This window comes from Platalea leucorodia (assembly GCF_965183815.1).
Source record: "Platalea leucorodia genome assembly, chromosome: 1".
NCBI lineage: Eukaryota > Metazoa > Chordata > Aves > Pelecaniformes > Threskiornithidae > Platalea > Platalea leucorodia.
Window position 1 is genome coordinate 147,540,745 of NC_138823.1, and position 18,462 is coordinate 147,559,206.

The 18,462-nt window shown below is 38.1% G+C and overlaps 1 protein-coding gene across 1 annotated transcript in view; it reads left to right on the forward strand.

Moving 5' to 3' along the window:
- PLXDC2 (plexin domain containing 2) overlaps positions 1 to 18,462 on the forward strand; it is a gene marked incomplete at its 5' end in the record, with an annotated part of 277,865 nt that overhangs the window by 141,241 nt on the left and 118,162 nt on the right. Inside the window, 2 exons of the mRNA XM_082309994.1 lie at positions 9,229 to 9,375; positions 13,766 to 13,835. Coding sequence (XP_082166120.1) covers positions 9,229 to 9,375; positions 13,766 to 13,835 — 217 coding nt within the window. The remainder of the gene's footprint in view (positions 1 to 9,228; positions 9,376 to 13,765; positions 13,836 to 18,462) is intronic.

The following is an 18,462-nucleotide window of genomic DNA, read 5'->3' on the forward strand; positions in this document are numbered from 1 at the left end:
TTTAAAGTTGCTCTAATACCTGGATTTAAAAGAAAAAAAAAAAAAAAAAAAAAGGGACTAATATTAAACTGAGCTTATTATTTATCTTGGGGGCAAGGGCAAAAAAATTGCCCAAGTGTGGCTGTAAGTACATAAATGTGTATACTTTCAGAAATACGTTGTTGGTTATATTCCACAGAAGAAGTGAATCTTTAAAGGGCTAAAATACTAAATCTTTAAAAGCTAACTTGACAAAAATGTAATTATTCATGGCATTATCTGGAGCCATGAGCCCCCAAGAATGGGGCTGGTAACAGACATGGGGTCATAACCACTGGTGCCCTGTAGTCTAGGCCTTGCAGTTAGTTTTTTATGTTTACGATCATTTTTAGAGTTTTGGTTTTATGAACACTTCAGTCATTTATACATATCCAAAAATGAGAAAATAAACTCTATAACGTTTCATAATTACATCAAAATCAAATTGCTGCTAGGTGTTTTCATGGTCATTTTATTGCAATGGTTCCTATTATTTTCTTTTAGTGGAGAGGATGCTACAGAGCAGTTAATAAAGGCTTATTTTGAGAATGTCATTTCTCAAACTCCCGCTCCAGCAAATCAGGAACAAAACTGCATAATAAATATTTCCCTACTGTAATTGGTTTTTGAGTGACTTGGTGATTTGGCTTTTTTCCTCTCTTAAGTAAGGCATTGCAGAGACTTTTGCTCTTTTGAAGCTTGCCTCTTATGACAAGACAGTCCAAGACGCTTTATAAGACTGCTGTAATGACCCCTAAATAGGCTGACAGTTTTATAGCAGTCCCCAAGAGGGAAGCTTCCTTTCAAAAGCAGCTGAATATCATGAAAAAGGCAGCGGCTCCACATTGACTTTTCACAAAGCCGGAAAGACTAAACGGCTTTTTGGATTAATAACAGGTTTATGGCATCCTTCTCTGCCAGACGGTCTGTCAGCGTGTGTGACTCTCCATTATAGGTGCTGTCAAGTGCCCAGAAAAGTGCAGTTTAAAAACCTGGGAATTTAAGATGTTGTAGAGCTGTATAAAGCCTTGCATGTACAGAGGGGTGAGAGCTGTGAGCTAAATGCTTTTGTTTCATCCCAGCTGATGACATCATTTAGTGTTTACAATAACAACCTCCAGATGTAAATCTGTGAGATTCTGGGCAAAGTGACTTCCATACTGGCCCTAGTGAAAACCTGAGTTTGAGGACTTCTGCATGTACACAACAGACTTTTAGGACTCTGCAGAGCAATCGTGTAGCCTCTTCTTGGAGAACATAGTGTGAGATGAAGTTCTTAATCCCAGTGTAGGCAGACAAAGGATTTCCTCTTTTATTAGATTGGGTACCCCTAATTCATTAGGCATGATATTAGCTGTTCAAAATGGATTTTGCTAAGGTTTATATAATCAACAGTGACATTTGCAGGCTGTCTTCAGGTTACTGCTGACTGTTGATGTGGAATATGTACGTTATGTCCATAACTATATATATTTCCTAAGTTCTTCCCACATCAGATATTAAAAAAAAAACAACAACAACAAAAAAAAACACACAACAAAAGAACCCAGAAGAACAGATTATAGCTTTGTCATTGTGAAAGCAGTGAGGCAGTTTTGTAAATTGTATGTTTCCTCAGTAGAGATTCATACAGAACAAATGCTTTTGTTAAGAAATTGAACAGCAGAGAGTTTATCCTTGATACAAAGCACTTATGAAATCAAATTCGTACTTCTGAGCATCAGAGAACCACTCATAACAATAAGGCTTCCTAAGTAGCAGACACTATATATATATCCTCTGCAAGACTCTCGTGTGGTAGTTCGCATGTAGCTTATCTACTGAAATTAGAGCTTTTACGTTTTGAGAGGCCAGTTCAAATTAAACATTCCTCAGGGTTCTGTGATTATCAGATCCTAGAAAACTGTAAAATTGCATTGTAACACTGCTATGCTATGCTTATAACTACAGTACTCTGTATTAAAATGCAGTTACACAACACCAGCATGCAAAGTGTCTCTTTTCCCATTTTCTCTGGCCTTAATCTTCCCATGAGGACCCCATCTCAGGATAGATGATCTTTTCTCATACTCTCTCCTCTCCTCTGCTAACGGTTGTTAGATTGGGGATATTCTCCATGTATCCTTGCCAACCACCCCTGCCTCATTCAGCGCCTACCTAAAGAAAAAGTAAATAAGCTAGGAAATTAAATCGCAACACCATACACACATGCTTCCTCTGCCCTGGTAACACAGATTGTGACCATGTGTCTCTCCCACCCCTTCTCAGTGTCCAAACATGTGCTGGCTGGAAAAGGCTTTCTGTCAGCTGCAATGCAGAGCCTAGCTCAAGTCCTACATGAATTGTCGTTTCTGTTCTCCTCTCCTGTGCTGTTTTTAACTGGTGGGTACTAATAATGTTCAGAAATCTAAGAACAATTTTCTAACAAAAATCTGAAACAATTCAGAAGTCAATTTTGGCTGTATTTTACTGACAGGGTAGGCAGAGATACAGTAAGAAAGTAACAAACATTGTGAGATTGGGTAAGAGTACAGTTTCAAGAAAGCTGGTTTTGTTGTATGTGTGGGGGGCCATCTTGTTGCCAGCTTATTTTAATAGAAAGGCTGTTCTTTTTTCCTCTGCAAAATTAATTCCCAGAACTGCTTCTCTTCATTAGGGAAATATTTTTAATTGCTGGCTCATTTTCTTCCTCTAAATTTCCCAAGAAGTATTTTATTATTACCTTTGCTTTCTCCCTATAAAGTAGTCTATTTTTAAATATATAATTGCCTGTTTTCTCCTTCCCGTGTTTCCATTTTATTCTACAAATGCAGCTTTTAGAAAGCATAATTGTCTCATGAATTTCATAGGCTGTTCATCTATAAATGCTCATAGTATATTCAGAGTTAAAGATGACTTTCTGAACTTAGTATTTGGCGATGAATTTCCTCAGCACTAATTTTTGGGGCAAATACCAGCAGCGCTTTCAGTTAATTTAAAAATATGCCTAGTCTGTGATTTCAGAAATATTTAGGTAATTTATTAATGTGTTTTATTAAAAATCGGATACCAGAACTTCCTTTTAGAGTGATAAAATTAGGCATCTATAAAGTCTAACTTCATATCCTTTATGGCTTCAGAGTTTGTTCGTTGTGGTGTTGTCTCAATGGAAGTCTGAAAACGCAATTTCAATAAATAGAATATTTAAAGGGACAACAGTTATCAAATTACATTGCAGTATAATTGTCTTCTATTGCAGCTGGCAATAATTCATGACACTTAATCACAGATATTTGAAGATAAGGAGTCTTGGATAATTGATTTAGTTAGTTAGTTTTAATTGGTCATGTCACAGTTTCCCAGGACTGGGAGAAGGCAACCAAAACTTAAGCTACCGAAATGTAACTGCCATCTGGCTGGCTGATCTATGATTTGCTTTGTGAATGTCTTTCTCCTTTCAACTACAGAGAAACTAAAAGTTTCTGTGCAGTATACTATTGTGCAACAGTAGAGCTCATTCCTGGATGCCAGCTGCTTTTTCTCTCGTTGACGTTACTAGTTTGTTTCAGTTATAGCCTTACAGATATATATTATATATGGCAAAACTTTTTGTTCAGTAACCTCTGTGGTTTGGATCCAATTGGATACAGTATTTAAAAGCAAAATATTCCTGCAGTTGGATTCAACAGAGGCTCTTATTCTTAACCTAAATCTTGTCCGATAATATCATCTGTCTCCTAGAGGTTTACAGTACCTTTCGATTTCTGTTAAAGGAAAAATGTGACAGGAAGAGAATTAAACTTGTAAAGTCTCATGCTTTCATATGGGATTGCGTCATCGTTGAATTGTGATGCCTTATTTTATTGAGAGGGAACTTGATTGTTTCATGTCTGTTTCAGTACTATTTTCATGTACATCTTTTGCCAGAATCCCAGTTAGTAATTTGAAAGTATTTCAGAGGCATAATGTAGTTGTTACTTTTAAATATCACACCTAGTTACATCATACTACCTTGATTGCAACAGCTCGCTTCGCACATCTGAAGCCTTAATCTGTTAAGGGACAGCAGTTATTGAGGAAATGGGTATGTGATGTTTGGGTTGTATTTGGGAGTATCTGTATTTGTAACATATGGAATGGATGTTCAGTCATTGAATTTGACAAATACTGAACACCAAGAATTTAAAGAAGGCTTAATCTTCAGTTCTGCTGAGCTTTCATGAATAGTGTATGCGTTTAGCACTCCTGAGAAAATTCAGTGTAGGTGGAGAAGTATGAGAATATATTCAAGGTGTCATTAGACAATATCCCTCATGAAAACTGTAAGAAATTAATTTTCTTTACAGTCTATGATAAGATGGCAACTCGGCATCGAGGATTGCCTCGGGTAAAAAAATAACTTATTTCCCCAAAAGGGAAGAGTTATAAGAAAGGTTCTAATAAATATTGCCTTTATACTCACAGAGGTTGCCAACAGTAATCCTCATAGCTGGTGCAAAAAATCTCTGGAAAAATCCTTTGCTTAAAAGCTGTATTTCTCAATAGAAGAGAGGTGCTTCCTACTTCATATATATGCAGTATTTGTACAGGACTGTACATCTAGAGAAGCAATGGGAAATAACTCTCATATCCCCAAAATACCTGGAAAACAAAGAAAAAAGTAAAATTTTCTTGAAGTAGTAATGGGTATGTCCTCTGCTTTATCTGCGTGTTCTTTCATTTGGTAACATGTTTCTACATCATTAAAAGATACTGTAAAGTTTGTTTCTCTTCATACTTGTATTTATGTATAAATTGTACCTATCTGCAGAACTCTACATCTGTGTGTCATATGACAATTATTTTCTTAGTTCAGTAGTTTACCTGGAAATTCAGCATAATTTCTGAATCGTTTTTCCATCTTCTTATGCATATAGTACCTGTAGGGGATGGAATGTATTATGAAGCAGGTGCAATCAACCAAAGCCCATAAAGAGCTCTGTCAGAATGAAAACTCATAGGTATCTATTTCTACCAATAAAATGTTTCTCTACAGGTGGTAAATTTATGGAAGACTCCAACAATTTCATTTCCATGGTAATGCACGTTAAAAAGTATGAAGACAGGGACTTGGAATACATGCATGGATCCTAACCTTACTAAGAGGTCCCAAGCTGCTTCAGTCAACTTTAGTAGTTGGCTGTGTGTTCCTTTTTGTAGTCATATTGTAAATTTATAGATAGGATTAAAAAAATTAGGATGTGAGAGAGAAATATTTAATGGTACATTCATAAAATACATCTGCATGAAAGTTATAAAGCTTTTCCAAGAGCAAGAGGAGTTCTGTTTTCTTTCTGTCATCCAAGTAGAAATGAATTTGTTTCCCTCCAGAAGAATCCAAGGTTATTTAACTTGCATTAAAACAGTAAATGAGACTTTTTTTTTTTTACATAAAATTTGATAGTTGTTTATACATGAGTAATTCCTCACACACTGACAAAATTCTTGAGCTGAAGGCTAAAATTTAAGTGCTTGATTTACGAGATGTATGATGAGTCTGCTTCAAGCATGGATCAAGATACCATTTAAAGCATTCTTACAGAGCAACCAACTAGGCTCAGTGTTAAAGCCTTCTAGTTGGGAAGGTAGTGGCTTAGCTACTAGTAATTAACTGGAATAGCTTTATTAGTTATGAAAAACTGGAAATGCAAAAACTCTGCATGGTTTTAACTATAGTTTAAGTATTGCATGTTTATCTGAAACAAGCTATTTTTGTCATTATTTCTTCTTCTTTGTCTCTCAGAGCTCTTTCCTTGAGGCTTTGTGATACCTTAACTGTGACTTTTAATTTCTATGGAAATTCTGTCAGAATGATAAATTAGACTGGGAAATTATATCTTTGTTGTCAAAACCTTTTAATTTACTCTATCTCCATTATATACATGACAGTAATAACTGTTTCTGTTGACCATTAAAGAAGAAAAGAATTGGGTAAGATGGCTGGCTTTTGTCATCTTCCTGACAGTATAGTTTTAATTATGTTTACTTGTGTGACTAAACTAGAGCTGCTGAAGTTGTTAGAAGTTGCTTCAAAAGCGTCACTGAGATTTACTGGGCAAGTACATCCTGGCACATAAAGTACAGCAAAAGATAGAGAAAACATCAGGGAGAAAATAACCTGATTATATCTGCAACAGCTTAAGTAAAATGCATCAGTAATGGTTATTAATGTAGGATGAAATCCAGCTGAAACAGAATTTATCGTCAATATATTTAACCTAGAAAATGAACAGTTCCATCTAGAATATAAGCCCTCGCCAAGTATATCTTCAACTCGGGACCACATCAGTAGGAATGGGTTGTGTATTTTCTGGGGTGTTTCTGGGGTGCATGGGGAGGGGGTGTCAGGTCTGCATGGCAGCATGACGTGATGTGAGGGTACTTCCGCACTGCTTGCTGGGTATAGGAGGTGCTGCAGGAGAGGAACTTCTCCATCATCAGGGCTAATTCTAAATTCTAAGTCCACCTCTTCCATTTTCTATGCCACTGTTTATTTTCTAAGTTTCAAATACTGTCAGTGAGGCTTTATCTATTTTGCTTTGGCACAGAGGAGAAGGGAAGGAGGAAGGAACTGAGAAATACCAGCATGTCCTACTTTTACAGTATTGCTTGTGGCTATTCAACAGAAAGCTGGCAATGCTGTTGATTTAAATATTTTATGGTTACAATAGCTTGGGACAAGTTAAGGAAGACTAGGAATTTGGGAATACATTTCATCTCTCACCTCAGACCATGCACCTTTTTTTTTTCCCTTTCACAGTCTTGGATATCTTTTAGGAAGGTACAGACCACCACAGCTACCAACCTTGACAGAAATTTTGGAATTTCCTATACTTAAGTTTTTAAACATTTACCATGCAATAAGATTTCAAAATTTTACTTTTTTTACTGTGCTAAATGCATATGATTTTAAGTGTAAACTGATTGCAGTGAGGTTGAGTGGCATACAGAATATTTTGAGTGTTAGGGTCTCAGCTTTGTCATTGAAATAAGCAGGTATTGCCAAGACTTTGACTATCTTCTGAACCATACACTTGCTTGTGGAATTGGATATCTGCAAACCGCAGGATTTGATGGACCACTAGCACAATCTCCCATGGTGCATGTAGGGTTCATGTATTTTATCTCTGAATTTGCTGTGACGTGAGCATGACAGCAACTACTGTAATTTTAAAGACCACGAGAACTAGGAAGCTTTCTTCCACAAATATATATGTATTTGTCTCTCTCTGAGTGGCAAATGTACAGTAAAACAATCTTTTGGAGATATAGAATGAAATAGCATTGTAAGCCTGTAGCTATTAGGATTTTTTTTATGTTCTTATGAAGGGTATTCTGGTAAATTATGTTTAGAAATGTTACAAAATACTTTTTTTTTTAAGATGTTAGCTGTGAGTATTGCTCATAGCTTTGTTAGAGCTTGGCCATTGTTACAGGAACTTACTGGCACTCTTGCTTTGAAAGCCATCAAACATTTTGCCATAGATTTCACTGATGTGGTTACAGGGACTGTATGATTGGGATCTGGGGATAGTGAACATTATAATCATAATATCTGCAAGAAGGGTTGGAAGGAGGATCTAGGGAACTACAGGCCTGTCAGCCTGACCTCAGTGCCAGGGAAGGTCATGGAGCAGATCATCTTGAGTGCCATTACACGGCACGTGTGGGACAACCGGGGGATCAGGCCCAGCCAGCATGGGTTCATGAAGGGAAGATCCTGCTTGACCAACCCGATCTCCTTCTATGACAAGGTGACCCGCTTAGTGGATGAGGGGAAGGCTGTGGATGTTGTCTACCTGTACTTTAGTAAGGCCTTTGACACTGTCTCCCACAGCATTCTCCTGGAGAAGCTGGCTGTTCACAGCTTGGATAAGTGCACTCTGCACTGGGTAAAAAACTGGCTGGATGGCCAAGCCCAGAGAGTGGTAGTGAATGGAGTCAAATCCAGTTGGCAGCCAGTCATGAGTGGTGTTCCCCAAGGGCCAGTATTGGAGCCAGTCCTGTTTAATATCTTTATCGACGATCTGGATGAGGGGATTGAGGGCACCCTTAGTAAGTTTGCAGATGACACCAAGTTGGGTGGGAGCATTGATCTGCTGGAGGGTAGGAAGGCCCTACAGAGGGACCTGGGCAGGCTGGATCGATGGGCTGAGGCCAGTTGTGTGAGATTCAACGAGGCTAAGTGCCGGGTCCTGCACTTGGGTCACAACAACCCCGTGCAATGCTGCAGGCTTGGGGAAGAGTGGCTGGAGAGCTGCTTGGCAGAAAAGGACCTGGGGGTGTTGTTTGACAGCCAGCTGAACATGAGCCAGCCGTGTGCCCAGGTGGCCAAGAGGGCCAATGGCATCCTGGCTTGTATGAGGAATAGTGTGGCCAGCACCACCAGGGAGGTGATAGTGCCCCTGTACTCAGCACTGGTGAGGCCGCACCTCGAGTACTGTGTTCAGTTTTGGGCCCCTCACTACAAGAAGGACATCGAGGTGCTGGAGCATGTCCAAAGAAGGGCAATGAAGTTGGTGAAGGGTCTAGAGCACAAGTCTTATGAGGAGCGGCTGAGGGAACTGGGGTTGTTTAGCCTGGAGAAGAGGAGGCTGAGGGGAGACCTTATTGCTCTCAACAACTACCTGAAAGGAGGTTGTAGTGAGGTGGGGGGGGTCAGTCTCTTCTCCCAAGTAACAAGTGATAGGACAAGAGGAAATGGCCTCAAGCTGTGCCGGGGGAGGTTTAGGTTGGATATTAGGAAAAACTTCTTCACCGAAAGGGTAGTCAGGCACTGGAACAGGCTGCCCAGGGAAGTGGTTGAGTCTCCATCCCTGGAGGTATTTAAAAGAAGGGTAGATGTGGTGCTTGAGGACATGGTTTAGTGGTGGACTTGGCAGTGCTAGGTTAATGGTTGGACTCGATGATCTTAAGGGTCCTTTCCAACCTTAATGATTCTATGATTCTATATAAGATGATTGCATGAGGTAACTGTTTGCCTTGCTGACTGCTTGTGGTTAGGAGCAGAGCTGTCCTCTGCAACACATTCACAATTCATGCTTTTTTTCTTCATTTTTGACTTGCAGTGTAGTCTTTTCTGCTGCTCCCAGAAGCAACAGGACTCAGTATTTCAAGGGTGAGTTTTATATAAAACTAAGGTGCAACTTCCACTCTAATCTGTATCTGCTGTGGTTTTTTTCCCCCTTACAGGAGGATACAGATCATAATTATTATACTTCAAGGACGTATGGTCCATATGATTCTACCAGCCGGGATTTGTGGGTCAATATAGACCAAATGGAGAAAGACAAAGTGAAGATTCATGGGATCCTTTCCAATACCCATCGGCAAGCAGCAGTAAGTTATTATACCTTTTTTCTTCTTTGACTGACATGGATATTTTTCACCAGTGACCAACACAGTAGTATTACTAAGTATTGTGATTACTGTTTGGAGTTTTATCTTTGAATTTTAGTTAAACTATGAAAGTCTGTACAGAGTTGCTATCAAATGATTCCAAATTGCCTTTTTGCACCTGCTATAACAGTCCTTCAGAGATGCCTTTACAGATATATTTAAAATGCGCCTCTGTTTTTAAGGATCACAAACTATCAAACAATAAACTAGTTTTGTTGCTGAAGTCGGAGGGAATTTTACCATTAACTTCAATAGCAACTGAACTGAGTTCACGATTAAGTTGCTGAAGTTTAAGTCTCTCATGGAGTATATCTGTGTTTGCACTTCCATTTTGTACAAGGTGTCACACTTATTTTTTTCTTTTGGGAGAACTGATAAAACTCATGAGAATGTCATATAGTAACAGAAGTGATAGATGGGATCACAATTTCAGGGTGTCAACAAATAAATATCACAGAGTGTAAATACCAGTCTTTTTTAACTTATTGTGATCATGCTGCCTGGTAAAATGAGTATGAAAATAATGGGCTTACATGCTTAGAAGTGAAATTGAATGCTGCATGTTTTATAGATTGTATTCTCAGGTCTCACTTGTGGCTGGAAACTGCATACATAGAAGAGCCAATACTGGCACAAATTAAATACAGAAAATTACAAATTGGAATTGTGGTTCATGAAATTCACGTTTCATCCATCCGCCAACTTAGCTCCAACAAAAAGTCCTTGGGTTTTGCCAGTTTAAAAACAAAATCTAGTTAATACCTTATTTAAAAGTTGTACAGTTTTTAAAGATGCAGGTGTGTTTAACGGTTTTAAAGCTGAGAGAAAAGCCAAGTTTAATTCATCTTTTCTCTCTGTTTATCTGTTATCTCCCTGGCACCAGCCAGGTGACTGGCTCAGAGGAATGTAAGAGGCAGCAAGAAATACTGTGGTATTTAGCTCAGAATACAAAAAGCAGAGTGGGGTGATAAATCCACTACATGTGACTAACAGAGAGTCCAATACATAAAATATACTCCTCATAGCCAAAAAGACTGTAAGGAGACAAGGGTAATGCAAATGCAGAGGGTTCAGGCAGTTATATATCTTTGGGGTAGATTTAATAAAACACTGTATCAGCTATTTTCTTAACACAATTTGTTTCTAATTAGAAAAAAACCTCAAGGGTACCTAGAAGTGAGAACCTGTATTGTCTGCCTTGCCTTCTTCATCTGGGATCCTGGTGCTCAGTGTTGAGGGAGAGAAAGGAAACACACAAAAAATAGAATAAAGGAATTAAAAATACCTATATAAGGTAAAATATCTTTCCCTAATAAAAGTAATTTAGGAGGCTTGGGACCTAAACATTAATGAAATTCCTTTGAGAAATTTTAACCTGTTGTTTAATGATTAGTGAAGATGACACCCTTCTACGCCTTTGTTCTAAGCACTTTTGTTTCCAGTTGGATCCCTGAGATTATACACCTAAAACTGTCAATTCCAAGGGGGGAGGCATTGTTGAAGTTATTGAACCAGAGGTTTAAAATGAAAAAATGCTTTTGGTCTGGGTGTGGGATCAGTGTGGAGGACCATTCAGCATGGCAGAGGGGAGCTTAGCAGCATGAGGGCTTCAACAGCTTCTCCCCAAAACAAGTGGTTTAAGACTTTTCTGCTGAATGTCAGGTGCCCACTCTGTCTTTCTGCCAGCTCTAGCAGAGAAGACTGTGGTCCCAGTTTAGCACATTGATATCCATCTCATACTTACCCAAATATCTTGGACTGTGAACTCGAGTGGCTGCAGCCATGTCTACATGCTGTTTTAAAGACCTCTTTTTCAGATATTTGTTTTATGTCCCTCCTGAAGGATGAAAAAGCACCAGTGAGTCATCCTGTAAGGCTTTATATTTTATTTATGGGTCTATAATTGATTTCTTGTATGTGTCCAAGCAAACAACACCCGTGTGTACTACACAACGATGTTATTTAAGAGAGAGATGTGTTTTCTATAACTGTATAACAACTGTAGAGTCATATATTCTGAGCAGATCATACATAACTAAGCAGCAATCTCTTCCCTTCTCTTCCATAGAGATAAACTTTGCCATTACTCTTTTTAAAAGTGCATTTTGCACATCTTTCTGTGACTTGGTGATTTAAATGCTGATAATTTCTAAAGATTTATTCTCCAATTTAACAGTAGAACAAGGAGTTAAATTATTATATGTGAAGTATTAATGAATTTTTCTAATAATATCAGGGATTCTTTGAATGCTAAAAATTTTACACTGAATTTGTGTGTTTTCCTTTATTTGGAAGTATGTAATCCTAAGAGTTACCAAAAGCTGTCAGTTGGTTTTGCTTCTGCAGGAAAAAGTAAGAAAGACAGGCATCACTTATTGATTGAAGTCAACGGGTGATCTATATTTGGCTTGAGTGGGCATAGGTTCAAACTTCTTTATTGCAAACATCTTCATACTAATATTTATATTATAGCAATTTAAGAAGACTGTTAAGGAGGCATAGTTGTCTTTTGAAGCAGTTTAATACTTCCTGTGTTATTCAGAAAGTTAATGCTAATAGGTAAAATGAACAATATTGTATAAAGAAAAGAGGGAAGGTTTGATCAGAAAATTGATGGTTTTAACAGTGTTTGGTAGAGCAAGGACATAATTTAAATGGAACACATACATAAACATAGCATACACCTCAGCAGTGAAAACTTTAGAACATGGGAAAAAAAAAATCATTTTTTTAAGTTAATTCATGAGCTGTCTTTTGCATATGCCATTTTGATTAGAGTTGTTCAGTTGTATATCCATATTTATGTATATACTGAAAAGGTCATTAGAACCTACTCAGTCCAATTAACACAATGCAAGTGAATTCTGCATTCTAATTAAAAATAAGAAAAAAGGTGCTAATAAATCCTGTCAAAATTCTGTCTTCCACTTAAGTGGAAGGAAAGTCTAATTTAAGGTTACTGTAAATCTTCAGATGTTAATTTCATGCTAAATAATTCTTTAAACATTTCTGGTGGATGTAAATATAATTCTTCCTGAGAAAAGAAATACTCATATTTTGAAAATAATCAACACAGGATAGAAGTAATGGCAGGGAAAATAAAGACAAAATGCGCTTCCCTCCCCCCCCCCCCCCCCCCTTTTATTTTCTTTTTTTAAATGTATGGGCTGTTGCCCTTTCTTAAGTGGAGACATCGAAGGTTAGGGTTGAGGGACAGTCACCAACAATCCATCTGCACACCAATTTTTACTGTAGTAACTCCTCCTAAATAACAAATAATAATGGGCTGCATATCCAGTTCCTATGTGGACTTTGGGCCATTATGGAAGTTATGTGTTTTTTATTGGGTATTACATTTAAACAGTGAAAAGACCTTACTGAGATTTCAGCACTCCTTTCTGTCATGACTACCAGTTTGTTCAGAGTTTAACCAGGTAGCGCACCAGGTGATGATTATGGGTGGTGACAATAATCAGTGAGCTTTGGGAAAGGAGTGGAATAGATGGGAAAGGAAAGTGCCATAGGCAGAGAGGGAAAATTAGTTTGGATTTGAATGGTGATTTATGGAGAGCTTAGATGAGGAGAAGAGTCTGTTCTCCAAATTACAGTTCTCTGCTGTGAATTCAGCTGATAGAGGATAGTCACCTGTAGGCTGACAGGGGGAAAAAAAGATTTTTTTCTTCCTCTTTTTATTTTGCAGTAAGTACCTTAAATAGAGTTTGTTAATACTTCTGTTGAATATTTCTTTATAAATCATTTCAGCTCCTAGTTAACAGTATAGGGAGGTTTGGGAACTAGTGTCACACGGGTCTGATGGAGGAATTGCCTTCCAGTGACCAGCCTTCATCAGATAAGGACCCAGGTAGCTGTAGGATGTCAGGGAGAGCACTTGAATCTGAAGAAGCATCTGGCAGAGGAGCAAACTACCTGCAGCCAAGGGAGTGGACATCATGTAAAACTTAGGTATCGCTAAGGCCATAAATATTGATGGTTCCTCTTAAGAAAGAGGCTAAAGCAACACTTTTTTTTTTTTTAGGTAAAACTCTACAAATCTTTATTAATTTCATTCTTTATGAGAGATTTATAATGTCTGGTGATGTATTTTATTTTCTAATGTCTTCAGTTATGAAGATCCACTGCTTTCAGGTGTTTAAGTGCTACACAGAATTGTTTCCAGTTATCTATTGGCAGTTCCAAATTAAGAATAGCAAGGCTCCAGTGAAAAATAAAAAGCAATGAAACAGATGTTTGAAGTGAGGCACTGTTCATTTTGTTTTCTCTTACCTTTCTGCACAATATCGATTTTATTTTCTGGTGTTGTTCCTTTCAGAGAGTGAACCTGTCCTTTGATTTTCCATTTTATGGCCATTTTCTACGTGAAATTACTGTGGCAACTGGGGGTAAGTGGCTTTCTAACCATTTACTTTGAGTAATATGAGAAGAGTTTCTTGCAGCTATTTAAAATACCTTTTCCCCCCATATAAGTCAAGAGATAAACTGCAGCATTTATTTAGGAAATTTTGCTTTCCACAAAAAGAAAATTACAAAATATCAATATGATGAAAAACCTCCAGCTGCTCAAGTTGAAGTGTTATAAAACCCCCTCAGTGTAAGACTTTATAGCATTAATCATTTTCTATTTAGGTATTTCCGCCAGAAATCTTTTGTGTGTGTGTCTGGAGCAGTTGCACTTGTGGAGCTAGTGCTGGAGCCAAAACAAGGAGGGAAACTTAGGTTTTGCCTGTGTGAGGACAGAGGATTTACTATCCAAAGATAAGAAGTGCTGCTAGAAGTACGTAACTTGTCACCTGTAAGGCAAACCCATTGTAGTGTGTTGCCTTGGTGTGGTACAGTGTCTGCAACAGTGGGGTAAGATGGGAGGTATGGCACAGCTCAAGGTCCTGGTCTTGTAGCTCTGGGTACCGCTGATGGCTCGTGGTTGGGGCTCTCCCTCCCACCACTGCTGGCTGCTGCTTGCGCTGATCTCCTGCACTAGGAACAGCCATCGACCCCTTCTGCTCCCCTCCAGCTCCACCTCCGTAAGAGACAAAGAGGACCCCAGAGGAAAATGAAATGACATGGAAGACAAAAAATGAGAAAAAGAAGGAGGAGGAGTGATGGTCAAAAAATGAAAATAGGGAGGCAGAGGGCAGCATCACAGAGAGCACACCCATAGCATCCTCTGGTCCTTGAATGTGTCCAGCAAGTTCATGGACTCTGGCTGGTGGTGCTCTGCCTAGAGGTGTGACAGGACAAGCAAACAGAAATAGGGGTCACCATCACCAGGAACAATCCTACCCTGCCCCTGGTCAAGGTTTCTCCTTCTCATGCTATGGGTAGCCAGCTGGCCAGGATCAGGGGATGCCCATGTCCCACTGGAACTCTGAATGGGGAAGGTATGACTAAAAGATTAGGGAAGAATTGCAGCCAGTATCTCGACAAGAGTAGGAGCTGGAACAGAGGTTTCTGTCATGCTCTCTGTCAGGATCTCCATTTTGCTACCAAAGCAGAAGAATACAAGAGATGGACAGAGGTGAATAAAGGCTGACATTAAATGGTTGATTTGCAGCCAGAATGATAAAGGATGCAAAATTAGGGGGTGACTTCAGTACCAGGGTTTGCTCTTCTTGATCAGCAATGACATTTTGATGCTGATTTGGATCAGATGAGCTATGAACTACTGACTGGGATTTTTAAACTTGTCTGATTTCCATTCTGCTTTGCTCTTAGTTTCATTTTGGTGCTTGATCATCGATGCCTAGTTCTGTATTCTCTTATTAGAGGAGTTGCATTTGATGAGGTGCCAAAAGCAAGTGTGTGATCTGTGTAGAATGAAAGAATGGAGTGAGATGGATCCTGCACAGCTGAAACAGCAGCAGTGGGGACAGCGTTTGGTCTGTAAATGCCCCCTTATTCTTACTGCTGAACTTGGTTCCTTAAAACTTCACAAAGTTCACTCTTTCTCCAAGTAATTCTCTTTGTGTGGTCACTCTGCCAGACCCTCACTTTTAATGGAAGCCCTGAACCTTTACCACTGCTGTCATCAGTCCCTCCCATCAATGCTGTCATCATAATATGCTGCTGTCATCAGTCTCCCCCATCTGCCCCCAAAGACTTGGGAGTAAAGTTAAGCTCCCAAGGATAGCTGTGTAGTAGCGATTTGTGAGGGAAACATTTTTTCTCTTGGTGTAGAGCATTTGGGGAATTTGGGTGGTTTGGTTTTTGTTTTTGTTTTGAAAAAAGCATATAAGCATATAAGAATCACTGCAGCTCTGCAGCACTCTTTTCTCTTGCTATTAATGCAACACTGAATTATAATTCTTTTTTTCTCCACTAATAAATAAAATAATATTACCATGAATAGATCTATGGATTATTGTCAAGCTAAACAGGACTTTAACATCAGTCCTTTTACTATAAGCCACTGACATTAGCACAGAGATACTTCTGTCTTTCATGTGACATTTCCATGATTTTCAATCTCAAAATTAAGCATTAAAAAGTAAGATCTAGTCAATAATCACTTTAAAAATATTGTCTTGATAAAGCCCAGTAACTGTAAGTCATCCTGTCAATCCAAGACAGGATGCAACCTTTTCTACAACTTTAAGACTCCTAAACCCATTTAACAGGAAAAAAAACACACCTAGTTCTGTCCTAACTCTCTGATAAATGTTTTGCTTTTGCTATATTTGCAAATTTTTTTACCGTAAGTCATTGGTAGTGCAGTGTGGTTTATAGCCTAGCAACAGAGGGTAAAGACAGGTTCCAAGTGCTTTTTATACTGTATGGTCTACTATTTCTTAGTAACCAAGATTTTACAATGGCATTACTATTATTAGAGATCTGGACCACCTCCAGAGGTTATTCTGAGATTAAAAGAATGACAGAGTTAATGTGGACAGGAGTCCCACATGACAAATGTCCACTTCCTGGAGAGCAGGATATGATTAATTATGCTAATGACAATACTACAAACTGGTTTTACCTCCAAATCATAAATCAAATAACCTTGTTAAAAGGAAAGTTGAGGACAATGGCACATTAAATCCCTGTCACAATAAAAATGTCTACCCAAATGGTTTCTGCCATTCTTCATGGAGGTTCTATTGTGGCATAGTAGGGCTTCCAAGTTGTTTAAGATGACTTTGAAATTGCTGAGGTGTAAAACTCAACTTTTTCTTTGGTTTGACTAATATTTATTTCTTCTTGCAAATGGTTTTGTGGAGCCAATTGTGTTTGACCAAGGAAAGGAGGAGGAGTGAAAATAACTAGTTTGAGGGCTTTATTCACTTGTCCTTAGCCTGTATTTGACAAGGCTATTTAATTCATAACTAGGCGGTAAGACAGCTCATAGTATTATTAACATAATTAGTAACACGTGGTTCTTTGGGAGATGAGCACCTATCTCCCCACATTCCTTTAGAGAGCATTTTTAAAGCAACCTCTGGAGAGCTCTCAAAGCTTTATTAGTAGTAGATAACACAAGAGGCAGCTGAGTTTTATTTTTTGTGAAGCTTTCTAAAGTTTATGCTCTACAGGCCACAAGTGCCGTTATTTCTGTAATAAACCACTCGTAAGTTAGTGAGTCATGTTGCGAATGTCAGGGAGCTAAGCTCATGAAATCTGTTTTGTTGCCTATCACTGGTACCCCTAACAGAGCTTGGTGGCTGTAGAGGTGGGAAAACCCTCTCTATGTTACAGCTCTCCAGACAGTAGCATGGCCCTTCTTGCAGGAGTTCTTGAAGCTCTGTGGCCCCACATCCTATTCAACATACAGCAGTGCTTCATACTTGGTTGTATTAATTTTCCATGCTCATGGTACTAAATCCCTCTTGTTTATTCTCTGTGGCTTATTTTTTTGTTGTTTTTTTATCAGTCTGTTTTCTAGTGCAGCCTTGTATCTGATACTGTAAATTATTTAGGAATTTTTGCCTTGTATGGCATCTCTCATTGACATTACATTTCTCCATGGTATTGCTATGCCTGTCGCAGCATTGCAGAGAAAAGTGGTAGCTAACCCAGGTTATTATGGATTTTCATTAAACCTTGTAATTGTTGCCCAGGATTAAAAAAAGTTTTAATTTTCTCTTTTGGAATTTCTCCTGGTGGTTTGAATGATCGGAGGTCATGAGGGATCTTAAGTAGTTTCAGTCTCTGTTCTTTCCATGGAATAACTGAATATTATTGTATATAACCTGTAAATCAAGAACATGTAATATAACCAAACTGCTTAGGAACATAAAGCATATTTGATTTTCACATTTAACTATAGATTTTTGGAAGCAGCAAGGGAAACAGCAAATAAAAAAGTAGTTCTGTATTATATACTGGGAAAACCATATTTTGCTCATGGAACTTTTCTCTAGAATAATGATATCAAGTAAATAGTTAAGCAGTTGTTTATAAAAGAATGCCTTAGGTCTGTCAGATTTTATTGGACAGTGCAGAAAACTTAACATGGGTACACATCTGGTATTTTATTAGGGAATCCTTCAAGGTACCTTCAAGTCTTTTTTTTTTTTTTTTTTTTTTTCTTAATGTATTTTGTTTCATGACTTTTTGAAGGTAACTTTTTTTCTCTATTTCAGTAGCAATCATATTTTTATAGGTAGTGTAATATATAAATATTGCAAGGTGAATTCAGAGCCAGATCTTGAACTGACATAAGTTTACACTATTTTGATGTAACGGTTTTTGTTGTTGCCTTTTGAACTAGGATGACTTCAGCAACATTTTTGCTGGTACATCTTTCATTATAATTTTATCGTCTTCACGATGATTTTAATGAGCCTATGCAGTCTTCCTGAATTTACCCCTTGGCAATCAAGATCAAGGTTTTTTTTTATCTAGAGTTGATAGAAAAATAATGTATTATTTTTCTAATCATATCTATGTTAAACATTATTTCAATTTTAGTTATTACTATCCATACTGTAGTTATCTTTCCGGTATTGTGTGCCTGTAATGACAGCTGCTGTAGTTAGCATTGAGTACACCAGTAGAGTTTTCAGGGATAACAATACC